The sequence below is a fragment of the Crinia signifera genome, chromosome 19, assembly GCF_055691185.1.
Source record: "Crinia signifera chromosome 19, ASM5569118v1, whole genome shotgun sequence".
NCBI classification, from domain to species: Eukaryota; Metazoa; Chordata; class Amphibia; order Anura; family Myobatrachidae; genus Crinia; species Crinia signifera.
In genome coordinates, this window is record NC_139226.1 from 19,057,998 (window position 1) to 19,081,178 (window position 23,181).

The 23,181-nt window shown below is 42.9% G+C and overlaps 1 protein-coding gene across 1 annotated transcript in view; it reads left to right on the forward strand.

Moving 5' to 3' along the window:
• Positions 1-5,100: 5,100 nt before the first annotated feature.
• CD22 (CD22 molecule) overlaps positions 5,101-23,181 on the forward strand; it is a 49,022-nt gene continuing 30,941 nt past the window's right edge. Inside the window, exons 1-5 of the mRNA XM_083162133.1 lie at positions 5,101-5,174; positions 11,459-11,522; positions 14,801-15,187; positions 18,382-18,678; positions 20,918-21,166. Of these exons, the coding sequence (XP_083018259.1) occupies positions 11,462-11,522; positions 14,801-15,187; positions 18,382-18,678; positions 20,918-21,166 (994 nt within the window). The 5' untranslated portion in view covers positions 5,101-5,174; positions 11,459-11,461. The remainder of the gene's footprint in view (positions 5,175-11,458; positions 11,523-14,800; positions 15,188-18,381; positions 18,679-20,917; positions 21,167-23,181) is intronic.

A 23,181-nucleotide genomic window follows, 5' to 3' on the forward strand; every position in this document is an offset into this window, starting at 1 on the left:
TTCAGACTGTATCATTGAAGTGCCCAAATAGTTATTTGCTGATTTCTGCACTTCTGCGCATATACTTATGCCAGAGAACGCATGCATGAGTCCTGAAACTGTAATCACAGCCGATTGTCGTTTCAATGTTGGTAGAGGAGGGCGACAGACCACAGGCGTGTCCAGATCGATCGAGGGAGTGCTGCCGTGGCTGTGTGAAGTCACGCACAGCCGCTGTGACCGGAAACATGGCTGATCAGCACCTGGCTTTGCAGCTAGGCTTTAGCGATGCACACATTTTTTTTGCAGGTGCACCAAGGGGAGGTACTGGTGAGCCAGATGACCTTGCCCTCTGCTGGGTGCCGCCATTTACTCAGCCCAGTGCCGGCAGATGCAACTTTGTGAAGTTTCGCAAAACTACGACTGAGTCTGAATCATGCCCATTATGTTGCCCATAGCAGCCAATCAGATTGTGTCTACCAGTTCTATATTGCATCCTAGAGAATGATAGACAGAATCTGATTGGTTGCTATGGGAAACTGTAATACAATCACATCTGATAGGTCAAAACCATTGTATAAGCATTCTGCTCCTATTTCATCAAGTTGTTTAATAATCACAAAGGAAATATTTCACATTTCAGTCCAAACGTCTATAAAATTATATTCATTTATTTTCCTTGAATTAACCTTTTTAATTGTGTTTGGTACATTATAGCCTCATCACAGGCTTTCATTAATAATGAGACGGATAGGAAATTATTATTATCGGAATACAGTAGCGTGGCTCAAGTTTGTGATTTTGAATAGAAATTATGGGAATGTTTCCCAGCATAAATTAAATTTAGGGTGGCCAATCCCGGGATCGGTGGGATCCCAGGACGTGGCCCTCAAAACTCTGGGATTTCAATCCCGGGATTGACATTTCCAATCCCAGCATTTTGGGATTAGACTGCGCATCCTAGATGTGCTGGCCGCCCGCACAGTTATCTTGTGTCCTGTGCTCCTGCCTGGCTCCCGGAGACCCCGGCCACCCAACCGGTTCCTGGCAGCATCAGCTCCATCTTGCTCCCGGCAGCATCGCCCGCCCACCCACCAACCCGACTCCCGGCCGCACCCACCCCGCACATATAAGTAAATATGCGGGATGGCCAGGGTGTTTTTTTTATTAGGAAAGCTAATCCCAGGATCCCAGGAATCCCAGGATTGAGCATTTTTCAATCCTGAATCCCGGGATTGTAACAATGCCCCGGGATTGGCTTCGCTAGTTCAAATACAGAGGTGTTTGATCCAAAGAGGTGGCTTGTGCACAATCTCTGCACCCCCTCCTTCCCTGCTGCATGGCAAACTCAAACAGCTATCTTCTGTTATGGTGACACCACCAAGGGTGAAAGTGGGGGGGAGGGGTGGAACTGTGTTCCATCACCTATAAAGGTGAGGTGGAGCTAGTTCAGCCTTCAATTTGGCCTTTCACAGTAATGCTAAAGGTGGTCATACTGTACACTGCTCTGACTTCTCGGAGCATTGTATGACCATCCGATCCCCACGGAGCAGCCCAGGACCTTTTCAGGTGTCAGGATCACATGCCATACCTCGCATGTTGTCTTTCCACATGTGATGTATCGCATGCGACACTGTTCCCTGCTGCCAGGAGGGGCCCGAATCAGAACATCGTATGTGATCTCTGGATCCAATAGCTCTGCCTAATGGGGTAGAGAGGAAATAGGTGGCAGAGGGAAATGAGTTCCCCCACCTCTCCAGGACCTCTTTAAGCCCTGGGCACCACCATCACCAGATAAGAGGGCGGCTCTGCAAGGAGGGTGTTAGGTGCTGCTTATGACCCCTATCCCCAGGGAATAAATCTGCCACCATACTGTTGCATGTGCTGATTCGAAGAATTCCACACACAACAGTCCTAGGGCCAGATTCTCTAAGCTTCAAAAGTGATAAAATGGAGAGTGATAAACAGCCAGCCAATCAGCTCCTGCTTGACATTTTTCATACACAGTCTGTGACATAGCAGGTAGGAGCTGATTGGCTGGCTGTTTATCACTCTCCATTTTATCACTTTTGAAGCTTAGAGAATCTGGCCCATGACCTGTGGTAAGGGGTGGAGCTAAATGATGTGATAGTCATCTAGCCCGCCCCTTTCCCGCTGCTCCTGCACTTGCCAGGAAGTAACATACAATCCTGCCAGCTTCATTAAGAACAGACACGCCTACTCTTTTGGGGCTGCGGGGAGGGGGGGGGGGGTCTACTCAAAAATCGCAAGCCTCCCACAGCTTCTGGAAGAGTAGGTAAGACTTTTCCCAATAAAAAGAAAACAGCCAGCACCAGACACAGAATACTGTACCACGGAGGCTCGATGTTCCCTCTGTCACATGATTAAATAATAACAAAAAAAAGATTGAGAATAACAATACTTTAAGAGATAAATGGAGAATATAGGGGGTTATTCTTGTTGATTCCCTCGGAAGCGAATTAGCACCCTTGGTACACCCATCGCCACCCCCCTCCCCCCACCGCACGCCGCGTACATTTGCACAGGCTGCAAATGGATGTTTTACATAAACACCAATTCACATTCCAGGGGGAACCTCCCACATCTTTCGATGGTCACTGATCATCGGAAGATGCGGTGCGTGCAAGCATATATAAAGTGACTCTCAGGCCACCGATATATGCTTGCACATTTGGGAGGAAAATCAGCATGATGTCAGCTGCCCGCCTCCCGGCGCCCACGTCTCCCGGCGATTTCCACGGGAATACCCAGCGATTGCATGGGAACACCCACTCAATCCAACACCACCCCACGCTCGCTGTCTTGGGTGTGCGCATTCAGTGAACAGTCTGTTCACCGTGGCCGCACGAACCCTGTATATGTGCATACGCCAAACTTCAGTCCCCGTGCCCGACCGAACGCCAGCTGCATATGGACCAGATAAGGTCCAAACTGGAACTAACATGGTCAAAAGTTGTTGCAGTGCAAACTATCCAGTGAGCCACCTGCCCAGACATGTGTCCGCAGAATATGTAATGAATATAAAATCTATTCTTCCAACATACATGTAATGTGTGACTGATGCGCACTGCATGTTATATGTACTGACTACAAATATATATGAGAACACCGATAACATCAGCTGTACAGTAACACAATATATATATATATATATATATATATATATATATGTCATAGTAAAAAAGGAAGCAGAGTAACTGTGACGCACATCACTGCACATGCCACGGAAACATGCAAATCTCACAGCACACGCTGTATCTGTATCCTGTATGTGCTGCAGGGGTGTTTTATTCCATCTGGTTATCATTATTATATACAAGAGTTTAGTCTTAACATATTGCCAGTGAGTTCTTTGTGCTGCAGCGATCAATCGCTGGGTGCGCGCTCCCGTGTTCAGCCTCCTCATGGTCGCTGCGATCAACTGCTTCCCTCTGCAGCTCCCCCGGCAGAGTCTCCTGTTCATCAACAACTCTCTCTGGTTGCTGATGAATACTGGACACTGAGCAATATATTGCACCGTGTGTACACAGCTTAGAGCCAGATACGGTAAAGCAAAAAAAAAAAAAAAAAGTTATTTAGAAACAAACCATGTTGCCATACATGGGGTGCAAAATACATTTATAATATTTCAGTTATACTTGCCTAACCCTCCCCCCCTCCCCCCAAATGACCAAAAATTGGGTGTGCCTCTCGGTCCCCCACAATCACCCAGTCTCCCACAATCCCCCCTCAGCAGGTAGTCTGTGGGGACCTTATGTTGTGAAATGTGTCATTGTGGCCCCCACCACCTGCTATGCAACGCCTGTAATCCTAGCTTTGCACAGCAGGGGCCACAGTGGCCACACCCCCACTCAAGGCTACATTGTTGAGTTCTGCTTCTGGTCTTGCCTCTTCCACAGCTTATTCGATGGCCCCACCCCCTGCTTCCTATAACTGGATGCCCTTCTTTCTGTGCAGGGTAAATACTGGTTGCCTTTGCATGTAGCCCAACGGATGTGAGACAGCTTTATTTGTACACTGCAAATTAGATTTCTGTTTGAACACCATTCTAAAAAATTAAAAGAGGTGGTGTTTCCTATAGCAACCAATCAGATTCTGTCTATCATTTCTCTGTTGCATCCCAGAAAATCACTTTTCTTTTAGGGAAGGGTTTAACAATTAATCATGACTCATAGCACAGCAGCCACTGCCCATGGGTCTGAGAGCGCCCCGGTTCATCAGCAGCTCGGCACTCAATAAATCTAGACTGTAGCAGACTGAATAATCAATGTAAGATCTTTGACCATGGTAAACCTGCCATACAAGGAATACAAACAGCAGGGAGGGGATAGTGATCCCAGCCACACACCATTCCCAAACAAAGTCCATGTGGTTGGTAAGTGTGAAAAGGTCCCAAAAAGGAACAAAAAATATGAAAAAGTCACGTCAAATTCTTGTGTCGACATTTGCCATGTTGCCGACATTTTGTGAATGTTGACCTAGTGCAGGATTCCCGACTTTTCAGCTCCAGCAAGTAGGGGGCGGGGCCGGTGGGCATGGCACAAAAGGAGGTGGAGCCCTGGGGGCGGGACTATCCAAGTAAGAGTGCAAGTGGTACTCACCGCTACTGCTCCAGTCGCTCACACTATTGCTCCTGCTCTCGTCTCCGTGCTGCCAGTCCCACAGAGCCCCGGCGGGCCATCATTTAACAGGATAGCGATGCCATGACGCTTGGTACATCATGACATCGCGCTGGTAGCTAGCACACGCCCCAGCACTTTGGATCTCGTGCATGCGCAGTCCTATTTTTCAGCAAGAAGCCTGAAATACCGCGACGATGCTAGGACTTTCCTGGGGACTGTGAGAAAGATTCAAAAAGCGGGAGACTCCTGCGAAATGTGGGAGGCTAGGCAACCATCTTTTTTCAATGCTAACCTATTGACTCTCGCACTAGACTTTTACCTTACTTTACTAGCGTTTTGTGATACTTTTACTCTTCACAGATTCTCAGTTTCAGTTTTAAACTAAATTTTTTGTTACTGAAAATAGGAGATCAGAGACAGGAAGCGGAGGGAGGGAGGGCAATGGGCACCATCGTTCTGCCTGACTGGGGGACGAGCCAGTGTGTTACTGGGCTACTGTCCTGAGGAGAAGCAGGAGATCATCACCAGAGACCCGATGTTCTGGAGAATAAGGTACATTGGGGTTATTCCTGTCTGGCAGTTTATGTGCAGCGTATAAGTACAGGTATTACCAGGCAGACAAGTCCTAAGCCCGCTAGAAGCAAACGCTATGAAAGCTAGTCTGCTACCATCCGTGTTTGTGCATGTGTGAGAAAGAGATGCAGTGTCACTCTCTGCCAGCAGATGGCAGTATTTCGGAGACTCACGGACACTATATATATATATATATATATATATATATATATATATATATATATATATATATTATACCAAGGAGTACTTTGCACAGAAAAGTATTACTTTTATGATAATTTGCAAGGGTTAGGGTAATTAAGTTGACACAAGTTAGGTCAACATATTTTAGGACAGGCTCTAGGTCAACACCTGTTTTAGGTAGATGCATTAGGTCGACATGTATACGGTCAACATGTTTTTTTGTGTAGTCATCATAAGTCGACATGGGCACATGGGCATTCGAGCACGGTGCCTGGCTCAGCTCGGCACACTATTGTATTCTCACTCTATGCCCACTCGAATAGTCAAAAATGAAAAACCACCAGTTTTTGAAAACAAAAATACCTGAAAAACTCATGTTGACCTTATGTATGTCAACTTAATACCGGTGTCGACCTAGTGCCTGTCTACATTTAGTGGTCCACCTAATGTATGTCAAGCTAATTTGTGTAGACCTAACGACCATATCCCACTTGCAAAATAAACCAGGACCTAGAGCATGAGAATGATGTATTGTGTCACTTGTGTCCCCCTTTGGGGACGGGAGTTCTATTTCACATGGGATGTTGCTATGGGCAACCAATCAGAATCTACTTCTTATTCATTTATCACCTTCTAGAAGATAATAGATAGTATCTGATTGGTTGCCCAGAGCAACATCACATGTGAAATAGAACTCCCATCTTAGTAAATTCCCCCCCATGCATTCAGTTTTTTTCTGTTTGTTTTCCATTGTTTAAGTGGAATTCATCTCGTTAAGATAAATCAAAATATGCCTGCTGAACTTTAAACATATATATATATATATATATATATATATATATATATATATATATATATATAAAACCAAGAGATTAGCTGTGGTGCGCTGACACCTGCAGTCAGTTTAACCCTTTACTGGGTTCTTCTGAGTAGATGGTCCCAATCTCAGGTATTTATACACTAGTGACTAGTCTATCGGTCTTCAAACTGCCCTCCAGATGTTGTGAAACTACAAATCCCAGCATGCCTTGCCACAGTCAGTTTTAACACTCCCTTATAGCAAAACTGTGGCAAGGCATGCTGGGATTTGTAGTTTCACAACATCTAAAGGGCCGCAGTTTGAAGACCCATGCACTAGTCCTTAGTTACATAGAAACATAGAATTTGACGTCAGATAAGAACCACTTGGCCCATCTAGTCTGCCCCTTAAGGCAGTGGTTCCCAAACTGTGTGCCGTGGCTCCCTGGGGTGCCTCGGAACACATGCAGGGGTGCCCTGGGTTGGTGGTCCAAGACCAATTCAAATTATTTATGGTTCATTATTTATGGGCAAAACCAGTGCTGGTGGCTGACAATAATAAAATGTGTACAAACAGAAGCAAATCCTGCCCGTTACTGCATAACTGACCCTAGGAATCGCATATAAACCCAATCTAATTAATTTTGGGGGGACCTAGGGGTGCCGTGCAAACATTTTGATACTCTAGGGTGCCGTGATTAAAAAAAGTTTGGGAACCACTGCCTTAAGGGCAGACTAGAGTTAGTTGTGGACAGCAGCTCCCCAATGTAGATGTACTGTATATATATATATATATATATATATATATATATATATATATATATATATATATATATATATATATATATATATATATACAGACAGTATCCGGGGAAGCCTTGAACAGGTAGAGCCCAGAAAATGAGGCGGCACCCAGTCGACTTGTATAAAGTAGGTTTTTATCTGGTATTACAGATTTGATACATGCTATACCACTGCACAATGCACCCTGCACTTTTCTAGCGCACGTCTTGAAGACGAGACTCATGTAGTCTCGAAATGTTACGGATATCGCATGTACAGTAGGTCGATACAATGTGCCAATATAGTTAATAATAATAATAATAATAATAATAATAATATTATAGGCAGCACATCAGATAGGAAGCCCAGAATTCATCTGGTTGGATCCCTCTCTAGAAGGGGCAGTGTGATAGGAGCCCATAGGCTTGTATATGGCAATGTCATTCAAAGATGCAATTACCTCCCGCATCCAAGCCCCTAGTCTATCTCATTCCATGCTTGGTGCATATGTGTTAGGCATTTAATACAGCATTTTCATACCGTGTGCTGCATCTCCCCACTATATCTATTACATCTATTGTGTTGATGTTCCACAGCAGACTGAATCAGTGTGGATGGGATGATGGGGAGGAGGGAATTTACTGTAGTGCAATGTGTATAAGGGGCTCTACTGTCTGGTGTAATGTGAATAATTGGCTAAAGTGTGCTCAGATGTAACATGTTACAGCAGTGTAGTGGGAATTGGTACTATTCTGTGTCCATGCCCCTTCCCCACACATCCCCACGATGTGACATTGCCGTTCAATGCATTTTTATGAGCAAATTACACGCAGTGTTGTGAGGGTTTAGCAGATGCAATAACTACTATTAGCGAGCTCAGGGATGAGGGAACTTGGGAAATCCCTAGAATAGAAGAACAATCAGCTCTCTATTAACCAGATTTCTTCTCATCATTGTTGCAGACTGGCATATACTGGGGCTTCCCAAAATGCTAATTACTGCTCAGAATAATCACATTTATTCTTATCAGCAAAAAAAAAAAAAAATGTGAGGGTTGATCAATTAATTTCAGAACCTTATTAACAGAGTTTTCTACTTCTGATTATGTTTAGATTGTAAGCTTACGAGCAGGTCCCTCATACCTTTGACTGTAAATACCTTGTTCTTTGTATCACTGTCTCTTTTGTAGAGCGCAACGGAATATACTGCGTTATATAAGAAACTGTTAATAAATAAATAAATAAATGTTTTGAATGAATAACTTTAAATTGACAATAAATACGGTATACTTTATTGTTTTACATCATTACTTTGCTGGAAGTTTAAACTTTGTAATGATCCTGCAGGGCTTCCGGTCAGAGGGGCTTCCTGCTTCTGGTGCTGTAAAGTGAGCAGCCACTTTGCAGCGTCACTTTACGGCACCAAGGGTCACAGTAGCAGTGCAGGTCCCTGATGACCAACAGTCCTCACCAGAGCACCGGCCAGTGGCCCATGAGGAGCTGAGAATATGTTTTTGTATTATTATTATTTTGCACGGTGATCAGCTTATGTAATGAAGAAAATTTGGAAAATTGAACAGACACTAAAAAAATGTTGATTAAATTAAGATCCACGGAATAATGGACTCATGACAGACACTTGTATACCACAAAAATAAGAGTTTTAAGGTGCGTACCCACTGGGCAATTTTTTACACTCATTTTGGGCACTTCTGAGCTACAGTATATTGTTTAAAATATTGACCCAGTGTTTATGCAATGGATGGTGAATGATGCGCGCTAATGCGGGTTGTTAACGGGTTGATCTTTAAAAGCTAGGACTTTGTATTTTAAAAATATTCCATTGCTTAGAACATAACAGGATACAGTTCAGTGATTGTGAGCTGGGTTCTGTAATGCTTGAGCTACTAAGTTTTGGCTATAACAGGTGGCACATCCTTTATGTACTAAAATGTTCTATTTCCGATAAAGTCAAACAGGAGAACAATTTACTGCTACTCTCTCTCTCTCTCTCTCTCTCTCTCTTTTTTTTTCTTTTTACAGTATTGTTATTATTTTCATATTGTGTGTGTTGTATTACTTTTGAGAAGTGTTCTTGTGTGATATATGGTTCGGGTGTGGTACAGGGGTCCGACATTAGCCTGACATCGGGATCCCGACTGGCCGAACCTAGACAGCATGGTGAGCACAACTAAGCCCCTTGCGAGCTTGCCACACTGCGGGCACGGTGGCTCGCTACGCTCGCCATCTATTCTATTCTCCCTCTATGGGGGTCATGGACCCCACGATGGTAAATAGCCGATGGCGGTTGGGAACCCGGCTGTCGGTGTTTTGACAGTTGGGATCCCGACGTCAGGTAAATGACTGTCGGGACCCAGTCCGGCACCCGTATGGTTCTTACCACTTACTGTAGAGAAAATGGTCCTTGTTGGAAATCTTGCATTGTGATACTGGGCGGGATGTACATCCCACTGCCCATCGCGACAATGCTCATCGCATATGCATCAACATATGCAATGAGCAACGCAAAGAGCAGCTGTTTTGATTAGAGCTGCCCTTTGAAATTGCCACCAGTGCCTGGACTTCCAGGTCTGTGACCCAGGAGTCCCTCTGCACATGTGCAGACTGACGTTGATGGCCACAGGACATGCTGGAAGGTATCCGTGCCCCCCCCCCCCCCATTGGAACCCCAGCGGATGGGTTTTGGTATATTCAGAAATGCGGTAAAAACCCTAAAAACTTTTGTTTACATTTCTAATTTTCTACATCCTGCCAACTGTGTGGAAACTAGGACATTTGCATGGACTAGGCTTTCCCTTAGGGAACCAACTTAATGTAATTCTAGCCCCCAAGTGAACTGTCCTGGTGTTATACTTGACTCCTCTCTCTTCTTCAAACCTCACTTTAATTACCATATTTTCCATATCTGAAATATATCCAGGATCAGAATCTCTTTCATGCTGGAGGTCAACTAAGACCCTCACCCACTCACTGGTCATCTCCAGACTGGATTGCTGTAACCACCTCCTATCTTTCCCGGTGACCCCATCTCTCTACATTCCCGTTTGTCCTCAACAATACTGGCTGACTCATCTTCTTCTCAAAACATACCAAATCTGCCTCCCCTTTTCTATGTGACCTACACTGGCTTCCCTTCCCCTTGAAAACCCAAATTAAGCTTCTTACACTCTCTTATATAGCCCTCACCAAATCCCTCCCCCCATTTTCATCTCTGACCTCATCTCCCTTCACACTCTCATCCTTCCTCTTTGCTCCACAAATGAGTGCAGCCTCTTCTACAAACTGATAACACTCCCACTTCTGGCTCTAAAATTGAACCACACTGCTCCTTACCTCTGGATCTCTCTTCCTGTCAGACTCATCATCTCTCTACAAAATTTTGTATGGGTTCTCAACCCACTTTTTCAAAGACTTTCAGCTTTCACCCTAACGTACTTGTGCATGCCTCCCCTTATTGTTTCCCCATCATGGTTACCCTATCTGTCTATCCCGCTCCTTTGAATGTAAGCTCTTAAGACCACGGCTCTCGTCAATATATGCATTTCCTTCAGTTACTTAGGTATGACCAGCACGGAATCTAGTGATCCCTATGCTGAGTCGTGTTCGACTTGCACAGGACTAGTTAGTAAATATGTGTCATAGGCTACAGCTTTAGGTAGGTCCATTCTATTTGTTGCAAAAGCATTTGGTCCCTATTTGGAATAATGAGTGAAGTATGAACCTAAACTTAAAAAAAAAATAGAACACCCCCCCCCCCCCCCAAATTTAGAGGTCTTTTTATAATTATTTATTTCAAGTTATGTATATAGTGCGCACAGGGGTTTGGCCCTCCTGGGGATGGCACCGGTGGTTCGCATCCCTGTATTGTTGCCATTGACAAAGTGCCCAGGGAAAACCCACACATACACAAATATACAATATACAAACTCAGTATATTAGGGCTTTTGGTGGGGATCAAAACCAAGACCATTAACAACAATCATTACACCAATCATGATGCCCCAATAAGTAAATTAATTCAGGTCTTGAAATAATTCACAAATCATAAAATATTCACTTATAGGGCCAGATGTACTAAGCTTCAATAAGTGATACATTGGAGTGATAAAGTAGCAGTCAATCAGCTCCTAACTGTCATGTTACAGGCTGTGTTTATAAAATGTAGGGAGCTGATTGGAAGGTAATTTATTACTCTTAACTTTATACATTTTAAGCCTTGTGTTGTGATACTGTACTTACATGTTAATTTAAACTACAGTAGACTTAGGGTTTTGCAGCCTTATTTTGCACCCGCTACTGTGTCACATGTAAGTAAAGAGCCTGGCCGGTCCCGTTATCATAAAATATGTAAACGACTGAAACATTTTTACAGCAAATGCTGCAGAGAGTAACAAAATTATATGGATCATATTTTACTGTTCTTTAAATTGCCCCTTAATTATTGATCGTAATCATTTTAATTTCCACATTTTCTTTAAGATAATGGACAATATCCTAATTTGGGGAATAAGAACTTGCATTTGCCTGCTCTTGTTACATAGAGGTAAGTTGAACTGTAGTAGTTTTTAAATGATGTCATTCAATTAGATAGATGGATAGATAGACAGACAGAAAGACAGAAAGACAGACAGACAGACGGACAGATAGATAGAGTTGCATTTTTTTGGGGGGGTCGCTTAAGGACCGCACACACAGAGCTATATTCAGCCACTTTCTGGGCAATTTTACATCATTTTACAAAATCTCTCAGAAAATGGTTAACAGTAGCCCACACAGAGATGCATATGTGTGGCCCCGTGGATCCCCAATTAATAACGGCCCCGCTTGTCAATTCAACAGTGGTCGCTCAGAAGGCAATGCACATCTCTGTGTGTGTGGTGGCCTTCTGAGCAATCACTGAAGCCGCTGGAGGAAGCCATTCTTACCCGCTCTGGAGCCATTGAAGCCTCTGGAGGAAGCCGCCGGCAGAAGATGTCCTTTACCCTGGAGCTGCTGGAGGAAGCTGTTGAAGGAAGCCATCCTTCAATCTGGAGCCGCTGGAGGAAGCCATACTTACCCGCTCTGGAGCCATCAAAGCCACTGGTGGAAGCCGCTGGTAAAAGCCATAATTTGCCCTGGAGTCGGTGGAGGAAGCCACCAGTAGAAGCTGTCCTTCACCCTGGAACCGCTGGAGGAAGCTGTTGGAGGAAGCTGTCCTTCAACCTGAAGCAGCTGGCGGAAACCATACTTACCCGCCCTGGAGCCATCGAAGTCACTGGTGGAAGCTGCAGGTAGAAGCCATCCTTTGACCTGGAGCCGCCGGAGGAAGCCGCTGGAGGAAGAAGTCCTTCGCCCTGGAGCCACTGTGCCTCACCCGCTGTCTTCATTCTGCGCTGCCTTCAGGAGTGAGGACGTGCCACTTATAAGTAAGTATTTGTTTCCCACTGTTCCACCAATGTTTACTTGTGTTTAGGGGGGATGGGGGACCCTTATATCCCCAACAATTATGTGTTTAGGGGGGTGGGGGTCCCCTATATTACCAACAATTATGTGTTTAGTGGGAAGTAGGGGGAAGAGGATGCACTGGCCCCCAATGTTTTGATATCAGCCTGGCGCTCACTGCCAGGGGTGCCAGGGACAGTCTCAGGCTTCAGCCCGGGCTAGTGGAGCCCTGGAGGGGGAACCCCTTTATTGGGGGGTCCCCACTCCCCCAGGGACCCGGCCAGGGCTGACCAGCCACAGAGGTAATGTTTTGGCCGTGGGACCTTATATAATAAGTGTCCCCCGGCTGTGGCATTACCCTGACGGCTGTTTGAGCCCGGTGCTCATTTCCAAAATACAGGGGGCCCTCCTCCTTTTGTCCCCCCTTATTTTGGGAACCAGGACCGTTCCAAGAAAATATTCCCCTAAAGTCGCCTAAACAATTTCTGTGAAAGATTTGAAATCTCCCGTGCTGAATCTCCCATTATGAATCTCTGGCACAAATCTCTCTGTGTGTATGGTCCTTTGCAGTTCTCTAGATATGAATTATAGTAGTTTATATTTGAGATAACAGTACATTACAACATTGATTAAGGGTTTTGAGTTATTGAGTTATGAGGAAAGGCTAGCCAGGTTAGGTATGTTTACATTGGAGAAGAGGTGTCTAAGAGGGGATATGATTCATATATACTAATACAGCAGTTTACCAGAAGGTCTGTCGACACATGTCGGCTCAATTATTTTTTTAAATGCATGTCAACCTGTTTTATATCGACCTTTTGACCATGTTGACCTTCTGGCTGTCGACCTTTTGACCCTGTCGACCTTTTGACTGTCAACCTTTTGACCCTGTCGACCTTGAACCCTTTGACCTTGTTGACCTTTTGAATGTTGACCTTTTGACCCTGTCGACCTTTTGACTGTCGACCAATAGTGGTCGACCTTTTGACTGTCAACCTAGACACTGTAGATCTAATGACTGCATACCGCCCTCACTAGGGAGAGAATAATACAGTACAGTTAGAGCGGCAGCATATTGTACTATGGGGCTGACATTACTATTATGTTTTTCTGTCATATTGGTGGGGCTGATAACTAGTAATACCCCTTTCAGACCTACTACCCGGGATTTCACTCCCAGGGTTCAATCACGTGACTTTAGAGGCCCAGGTCAATTGCATGTGCTTGGAATCTGGGAATGATGGGTAGACCCTTTCAGACATACGCTCAGTGCCAGATTAAGACTTCAGGGGGCCTGGGGCACTTTAGACAGGGGGCCCCCTTGCACTTGTCATTACTGGCCGCAAACTGCATGGGGGAATATTACACTGTCAAAACACAGAGTAAAGGCAGTATAAACTTGGTCAATGGGTAACTTCAGGGGATATATATATATATATACACACACACACACACACACACACATACATACCACATGAAAAGCCTGTGTTTGTCCCTCTGCACCTTACTCTGTACGAGACCTCACAGTCCCAGTGCTGCCTTTGATTAAAAACCCTCCCATGACTAGGCTGCTGCTGCTGTTATCCATGGGCCTGAGAAGCATGTAATGAGCTACACCAATCAGAGCTCAGCACAGACGTCTCAGCCTCTGCCCTCTGGTGCAAAGTTTCATGGGACTTAGTCAACTCCCAGTAATGCACTGCACACTTGGCTCCCAATGCTCAGCACCATTAATCATTGTCACATTGGCAGATAGGTGAAGCTGCAGCACTACCCCACTCCCATGCACAAAACCTGTAGCTAAAAAAAAATATTTTTTTTTTGGGGGGGGGAATACATGCCAGCCACAGGGTAATTATAATGCCAGACCCATTATAATCCGGTCCTGCATACGCTAGTCCCGGGTTGATGCTCGTTCATGTGAAAAACAATGGGATTTTCGCCTACAGATGGAGCACAGCTCCTTCTTGCAGGGGCTGGCGCTTCCAACGCCGGCTCCCGCCAGCCGCCAGCCATTACTAGGGGGCATGCGTGCACGAGACACTTGCGTGCCCCATGGAGACGGAGCTCCCCACGCCGTCTGCCGCATCCCCCGAAGCCATCTTCCTGAAGTGGAGACAGGCAGGGTTCCGCTGCCCAGCCGCCGAGAGACTGGCTCGCGCGTCCCAGTCTGATGGAGTCCCACTCCACCGGCTCTCCACACCGGGAACGTTCTGGCGACAGCCAAGCAAGAATGAGAGGGGCTCATCTGTATGTCTGAAAGGGGTATAATTGTGCGTTTCATTTTGGCATCTATTACATGTTGTAGGGAAGGACCACATTATTTCATTTGACAAAAGGAAATTTAACTAAAAAGAATATCAATTATGTATTTCAGCTGTGTTGATTTCTGTTCCACAGTGTCGGGTCAATATTCCAGCCATCAGAATGTAAAGTACGTGACGGTTCTACAGAGCGTGAAAGCCTGGACAGGCTCCTGTGTCCTCTTACCATGTAAACATAGTTACACTGAAGTCATCCGCGATTATAAATGGTATCACAATCCAGTGTACAATGAGCAAGTGAAGGAGTTTTTTGGGGAAATCGCTTACAACAGCCTCAACAACACAGGGCTTAGTAGCTTGTTTGTGAACAATGTGCAGCCTATGGGAACTGGAGAGAAGGACTGCACCATACTCATAAAGAATCTGACCATGGAACACAGCGGACAGTACGGGCTGAGGATGAAGAGCGACCAAACTAAATTTAAGTGGATGTCAAAAACCTACGTTAATGTCACAGTATCAGGTAAGCTGATTTAATGTCTGCAAAAAAGCTACTTATTTACATGGGGAGACAAATCACACTTTATTCAAGAGAATACAGGGGTTGAATTAAGAGAGATTGAGAAAGTGAGAGATTTGGTGAGAAATCTCCAGGTTTTTTTAAAGCGCCAATCATTTACACTGCAAACCCAGTTTGATTTTGAGGTGTAAATGATTGCCGCTTTAAAAAAACTGGAGATTTCTCAGATTCTCTAAGCTACAAAAGTGATAAAATGGAGAGTGATAAACAGCCAACCAATCAGCTCCTACCTGACATTTTTCAAACACAGTCTGTAACATGGCAGGTAGGAGCTGATTGGCTGTCTGTTTATCACTCTCCATTTTATCACTTTTGAAGCTTAGAGAATCTGGCCCCAAATCTCTCACTTTCTGAATCTCTCATCCTATTAAATCTCACCCATAGTATAGATGTACTAAGCCTTTTAAAGTGGTAAATTTGAGAGTGGTAAACAACCAACCAAACAGTTCCTACAGTACCTAGAATTTTTCAAACACAGCCTGTAACATAGCAGGTAGGAGCTGATTGGCTGGTGGTTTATCTCTCCATTTTATCACTTTTAAAGCTTAGTACAACTTAGTATTTTTTTTTAAGTTTCCTTTTATTTCAACTTTATACTTTTTAATGGGAGATGATTTTGGTCCAATTTTGTGAAATGTTACATTTTTCCACAAAAAAATCTGACAATTTTAAAAAGTTTTCAAAATGTTAAACATGCATTTCAGCCGATACACAAACAGCTCTATAAATAAAATCGGACATACTGTACTGTAGTTATAGCTTTTTTTTTTAAATTCAGCAATGTTCAAAATCAATTCCAAGCTAAAGCAATTACAGTAACAAATAACTCATTTTACAATAATTTCTAACCTTAAAAAGGCTAAATACAGTATACTTTGATCTATCAACATGTACTGTACATGTAATTTAATCACTTTTTCCCCATCAAATGTATCTTATTCACAATGGGATGCACATTAAAATTTTATGCAGCCTGCCTATATTCTGTATGTAATTGTGGTTGTATCTGAATGAAAAATATTGGGCTATAGTGTAACATATAATATTGTTAAACTATTTCAGTGGGAAACACTGTAGCATCAAGTTTTTTTATGCAGATACAGTCACAATTAAATACAGAATATAGGCATGCTGCATATCATTTCAATCAGCAAAAGCTGCTAGTGCATCTGATTTGCATAGTGATGTAATAAATCATTTTCAACATTGTCCGATACAACTTATCCAGCTATGTCCAACTTTATAGAGCTATTTTGTGTGAGACTTTTTGACTCGGCTCCTATCACATCCTGACCTGCAACTGTTATATTATATCGGATGCATTCTGGTTGGTCTTAAAAAAGTGGACGCTTTCTGCAATCAGAAGTCAGATCCGATTTGCATTCGAAGCATTAAAGACGCACACCGTTACATTGGACGAGTTACGGAGAAAAGTCAGAAATTCGAACTTACTTCAAGCTAATTTTTTTCACGACTGCTAAAATTGACTCTCATAACATCATGGGCCTTATGTTCTAGATAGGCAGTTTAGTTATATTTAGTTATAGGTAGTATAACCTCAACTTTTTTAGCTAGTGATGGCAAGTACTTTTCTATACTTAGTGGAAGATTATTCCGTTCTCAGTTCTGGTCGGTCTGGTTGACGTTAGGGCACTGGGCAATTACAGGGCTTCTGCCCATGACCATTGAACATAGGGCCTGATTCAGACATGACAACAAAGGGCCGAATTCGGCCACCGTTCCTGTATGTCTCTGCCCCGGCCCCTGCGAGATACCGCCTTGCGAATGGTTTATCTGGGGTTGCGAATGGATGTGATACATTCACATCCATGTTGCTATAGGCAAAATAATTGAATTTACACTCACCATCGGATGATTTTTTTTCTCTGTTCCCTTGTCCTTGCAGCCACCGCGTAGCCCAGGACTTACTTGGCAGCTCCAAACAGCTACTTCCGGCCGGTTGCCGACGTCATCCTCCCTCCTCTAGCAGGTTTAAGTATGCCTGCATTTTCCTCTGCACTCCCACCGTTTTTACGGACACACCCATGAAACGTCCGGGATCCCCCTCACGTGCCCACTCCCTGTCAATCACCCGCCGTTCGGCTTGCAAATATAAATATTTTTCGAAGCCAAATGAAGACAGGCCTTGCAAACACACGTTGCAGCCAATGCGCAGTAGCCCAATAACCGGCCAGCATCCCAATTCGGACCAGAACAACCTTGTCTGAGTCGGGCCCACAGTGCATTTGTACTCAAAATTCCATATGAACAGATTAATCCAAGTTAGGATGCAGTCTTAGCACATCATGGTTTACATCACTCCAATTTTGTTGGTTTATGGGTAACTATTGAAAAAGGTAATTGGGTAAGCAAAGATCATAATTGTGCTGTCTATGTGTATTATGTGCTACTCCTTGGTGTATGTTGTGAAGAGAAACTAAAAATATATATACAGTACTGTAGACCAGGCCTTGCCAACCTGCGGTTCTCCAGCTGATACAAAACTACATATCCCAGCATGCCTTACCACAGTTTTAGCATTCCCTAATAGCCAATCTGTGATACGGCATGCTGGAACTCGTCGTTTCACAAAAGCCAGAGAACCACCAATTAGTCAGGAATGGTATAAACTATTAACATTTCATTGAAAAGGCATAAATGGAAGGGCTACACATCCTGGTAGGCTTTGGACAAACTTTGCGACGTTGACCTATGTTGGTTGTCAGTTTAAATGCGTTTACTTTACTGGTCCAGATGTTTGTGATGTAGACTCTCAGCTCCGCAGTGTCATAGATTTTAAAAATATATGAATTGTTTATCCTCTAAGCGGTAATACTCACCTATTGTTGGTGAAAGGGATTTGATACATTATGGTAAGTACCCCATATAATATATTTGAACAGCCAGACAGAAAAACAAATGCTTGAGGTCTGTATGATCCAACATGCCAGCCAGGAATCAGAGAGATATGGGAATATTAAGGGAACACATGCACGTATTGTGTGAACTGTATAGAAGGGTGGTCATTGGTTAGAACATCTTATAGAGGTGACATGGGTGGTTCTAAAACTTGATAAACTTGTCTGAAGAGGCAAACCCTTATTAATAACCACAATACCTAAACATTATTTTTCTAGATGCCGGGCCCAGTATTGAAATAGAATCGGTGCCTGAAATAAAAGAGTCCCAGGACGTGACCCTAAATTGCTCTATAAAATATTACTGTCCTCTCCATAACATCAGCCTGTCTTGGATCGGAGATGTAAAGGGTACGGCTAAGACCGTAACAAAACATGACACAAGTGACGTCAGCACCAAAACGTCTTTGACTTTTCGTTCATCTTGGAATGACCACAACAAAACCCTCACATGTGTTGTTCATCACGGGGATCCAGAAAAGAATGAAAGTCAAAGTGTACGGCTGAATGTGAAGTGTAAGTTACTGTATCTTGGTCGCATTGTTGTACCGGCAACATAAATGATGTATACAGAACTGTAATAGAATGTGGCAGAAACATTATTTCTGGTTTTTAAACTGAGTGTATTATTTTTGACGATAAGGATGCGCGTTCTGGTGTGTGATATCGTTCACAGAAAATGTCCAAGTCAACAGCAAAAGGTCAAAATGCGCAAGGTTGACACGAAAAAAGGTCAACACATTAAAAATGTCAAAAACTCTATGCCGGCCTTTTCGTGTGTCAGCCACCCCACCTTTTGCTTATGTTGATCTTTTGTAAATCCTGACATTCTGCATGTTGACTACTTATTGACTGTCAACCTAGACTCTGTAGCCATTTGGATACCTTCTTTCTGTAAATACAGTATATTAATTTCTGATTTAAATGTTCTAAGCTAATCATAGGTTGACTAATCAGATATCTTTGACAAATGACACCATTCAAAAAAATCATGTTTGAGTCTCTATTTTAATGACAATTTTATGATTCTCTATATCGAAAAATAACCAAAATCTTTATTTTTTTCAAATCTTTACTTTTACCATGAACATTAACTATTAAAGTTTTTGAATGACCATATAAGGAGAATCATGTTTTAGTAAGTAAGGGAGGGGATGAGCTGTGAAGGGGGGGTCAAGGTGAACGTTTTCATCAAGATGTGATGGACTTGAACGTTGTTAACAAGGGCAATACAATGATAGGTGATTATATTTGGGGGGATAATATGAGAAAGTCCATACAATCATAGAAGAAATACGAAAATTTTTAATTTATAAACTTTTTAAATATATTTTGTTACACTAGTTGTTTTTTTTTTTTTAATTGCAAATAAAAGTAATTCAAATTCATAACAAAAGTTTGTTTTATTTTTACATATAATAAAGGTATGAAAATAGGGAAATTTTCTTAAAATGTCTAATTTCATTCTGATAGCTACAAAAGCAAACTTTAATTAGTATTATGGAAGAAATAAAAATCAGATATGCAGAATCCAGACTCAAAATTTGTGTTGATCAGTGTTATCACATATTCATCACAGCAATATTGCTTCATAGTAGCATAGTATTGAGTCAACAAACCCTTTTGGGGTAGGAGGTTGGCGATGAAGTGTCCATACTGCTACTGGGTGTGAAAATCCCAGTCCAAAACCACCAGCAGTAGACACTAGTGCAGAGAAATTAAATTCCATTCCATATACATTTTTTAAATCTTCTTTTGTGTTACCTTTCCACTGAATATGCAGTGGTTTTCAAACTTCAGGACCCCAAACAGGTCATGTTTTCCAGGTCACCCAGCAGGTGCGCTGTGTATCACCAACTGTTACATTTTCAAATTCACAACACTTTTATTGGCAAGCTGCTCAATCAGAGGTAATGTCATTCAGGTGCCAACAGGGAGGGGTAAAACTGGTTAGGAAAAAAAACAGTTTGTATCCCAATTGAATGAGAAATATACATATAATAATCAGATAATACAGAGATCTTGGTTGCATATATCTGCAGATATAGGGCTAAGCCCCCAGGCCGTACGTCAAGGCATCTCTGTCACTGGGGGTCCCTAACACTGGGTATGGGTCTGGGGTGTGGGCCCCCAATATGCCGGCACAGGCTGACTACTCCACTTTATTAACATTTATGTTTTTCCCTATCACATTGTATGTATTATTTTAACCACACCTTCACCTCCTTACATAGCACTTATGTGCTTCTTATTAACCCCTACTAATTTTCATTTGTGTGCTGCCCTGGAGTAGTCAGCCTGTGCCGGCATATTGGGGGCCCACACCCCAGACCCATACCCAGTGTTAGGGACCCCCAGTGACAGAGATGCCTTGACGTACGGCCTGGGGGCTTAGCCCTATATCTGCAGATATATGCAACCAAGATCTCTGTATTATCTGATTATTATATGTATATTTCTCATTCAGTGTGCAATTGGGATACAAACTGGTTTTTTTCCTAACATTTTCACATTCCACAGATGACCTGAAAAACATAAACCGTGTGGGGTTTGAGAACTCGTGGTCTAATGCACTCTATTGCTATCTAAAGTTGCGTGAACCCCTGTGAATGATCACAATTGTCACCACAATGCAGAAAAACACCACATGAGCCCAAAATTGACCTTTAGTATATGCACGTCTTGCGTTTTGTATATATTTCCCCATACTGACCATATAACAAAACGCATAAATAATTGTACCTTTTTTTTTTAGATGGTCCAAAAAATGTCAAGATTTGGTCTAACAACAGAACAACATTCATGGAAAAGGGAAATATAAACCTGAAGTGTTCTGTGGAGACGAGCAATCCACCAGCTAATTCATTCACGTGGTTTAAAAATGATCAAAAAATTTACCGCAATACAGACACAATTACTGTCACAGAAGCAGGAAGATATTATTGTGTGGCTGGCAACACCGTGAACAAAACTCAGTCAAACAGTGTGCAAATATCTATGCTGTGTAAGTAATTGGGACCATTTGGAAATGATTGTGTTAAGGTGCAAACGTACAGTAGATAGACAAATAATGTATTACCATCTGATACACCGGTTGGCAGACTGGCTCCCGAATCTCGATACCTCTCACAATATCGACACTGGAATCCCAACTGTTGGTATCCTGAACTAAAGTATTCCGGGAAGGGAGAGGGATAGGCAGCAGACAGGATGGGAAGGTCTAGGAATAGGCACTACAGGATGGGTTAGGGTTAGGCACTAAGATGGGAGGGTTAGGGAGTATCATAGGCAAACGCATGGGGGGGGTTCTGGTTGCCTGGAAACCCCCCTCCTATTGGCAAGTGCCTTCAAATATGACAACAATAGCACTGGTATATAATATGATCAGTAGAGCTGCCACCACATCATGCAGTGTAAGGGACAGAGCAGATCTGCTGCACATGGAAAAACAGGGGAAGGTGGTGTAAATTGCGCTGCTGACCATGAAATTAACTCAGAACACACTGCTTGAACCATACAAATTTTATATTTATATCTTTTTAAAATTAAGTCATAAAAACATAATATACAATACACAGAAAAAAATCACAAATATGAAAATAAGCAAAAATATGAAAATAAAAATAGTAGAATAAGGATATATATATGTGTATTGCAGCCATTTTCAGCGATAGTGGTAGGACCTGCAGAACAGTGGGGTCCCTTGACGGGGGCTGCAGGCTTAAATGCATTGATCAATTCATGAACCAAATCTCCACTATTTATTATCAGTTAATTTAGTGTGTGCAGAGCCCATCCAATGTCTATATATATATATATATATATATATATATATATATATATATATATATATATATATATATATATATATATATATATATATATATATATATCTTAAAATAACAGGTTCAAAAATAGAACTTTGGGCTGGACGTATGATTGGGGAGCTCTGCTGATGGTGTACAACAAGAAGGTTTTTAGTCAATGTTATAGATATGCAAATAGCAGCTGCTAGTATCCAAGAAATGTTAGTATTTTGTTAGTAGATTGGGGATCCATATTCAAATATTGTTAGATGTATAAACAAAATGTAGAGCTGAACTGGCAGTCACTTAGCATGTAAGCTCACACGCATCCAAGGTTAATTTCGGCCAAACAGCAAAATAGAACATTGAAGTTAATTGCAATGATGTAGAGCCGGGCTCTAAGCTTATACCCCTTTCAAATGACAATCTGTGGCTCAACACGGTCTGATTGTTGCTCCGGTCAGAGGGGGCGGCTGGTATTTATCCTGTGTAGGGCACCTTGTGCACCGGCCGCCAGCACTCTCTCTCTCCAAGCGGCAGGAGCGTCCTGATGGGGCAGACGGCAGTGATAGTGGCTGGGCGTGAGCCCTAGTAAGACGCCAAAGGCTGGAATTGCAGAAGGCTCGTGGACGGCAGTGGACAGACCAAACGTCCCTTCGTGATGACAATCTGCTGCACATGTCCAGTGTACCAGCTTCTTCTACCACATTTACTGTATGTGCAGATCTGAGCCCTCAAACATCACAATGGACCAGAGAGCAGCTGTCAGGAGGAAGAAACAGGAGCCTTACCATGAAGTGGAAGATTGTGAGATTAGTGTAGTATTGGTTCTATTATATTTGTGTATTTATTTATTATGATATGTTTAAAAATTTCCTGACAATTTTATCGTATTTAAATGTGTGAAACAGCCCATACTATAGCCCATCTGTATAGTTAAATATGAATACTGTATTCCATACAGTATCCATTGTTTAAAAAGACCAATATTCAGGACTGTTACCACTCCCCCAAACTCCCGTATTTACTCCAATGTGCTGCAGAGTGGGAGATTTTGGATTACATTTGAAAACCCCCCTCTAAAAATCCTGCGTTTGACACTGAGCACTGTTAGATTTAGGCACAAAGAGGGAACAGTTAGGGCCAGGCTGTGGAGGAGCAGTGTTAGGCTGCAGATAAGGAGGGTTAGGGGGTAGGGGGAGAGGGTTATGAT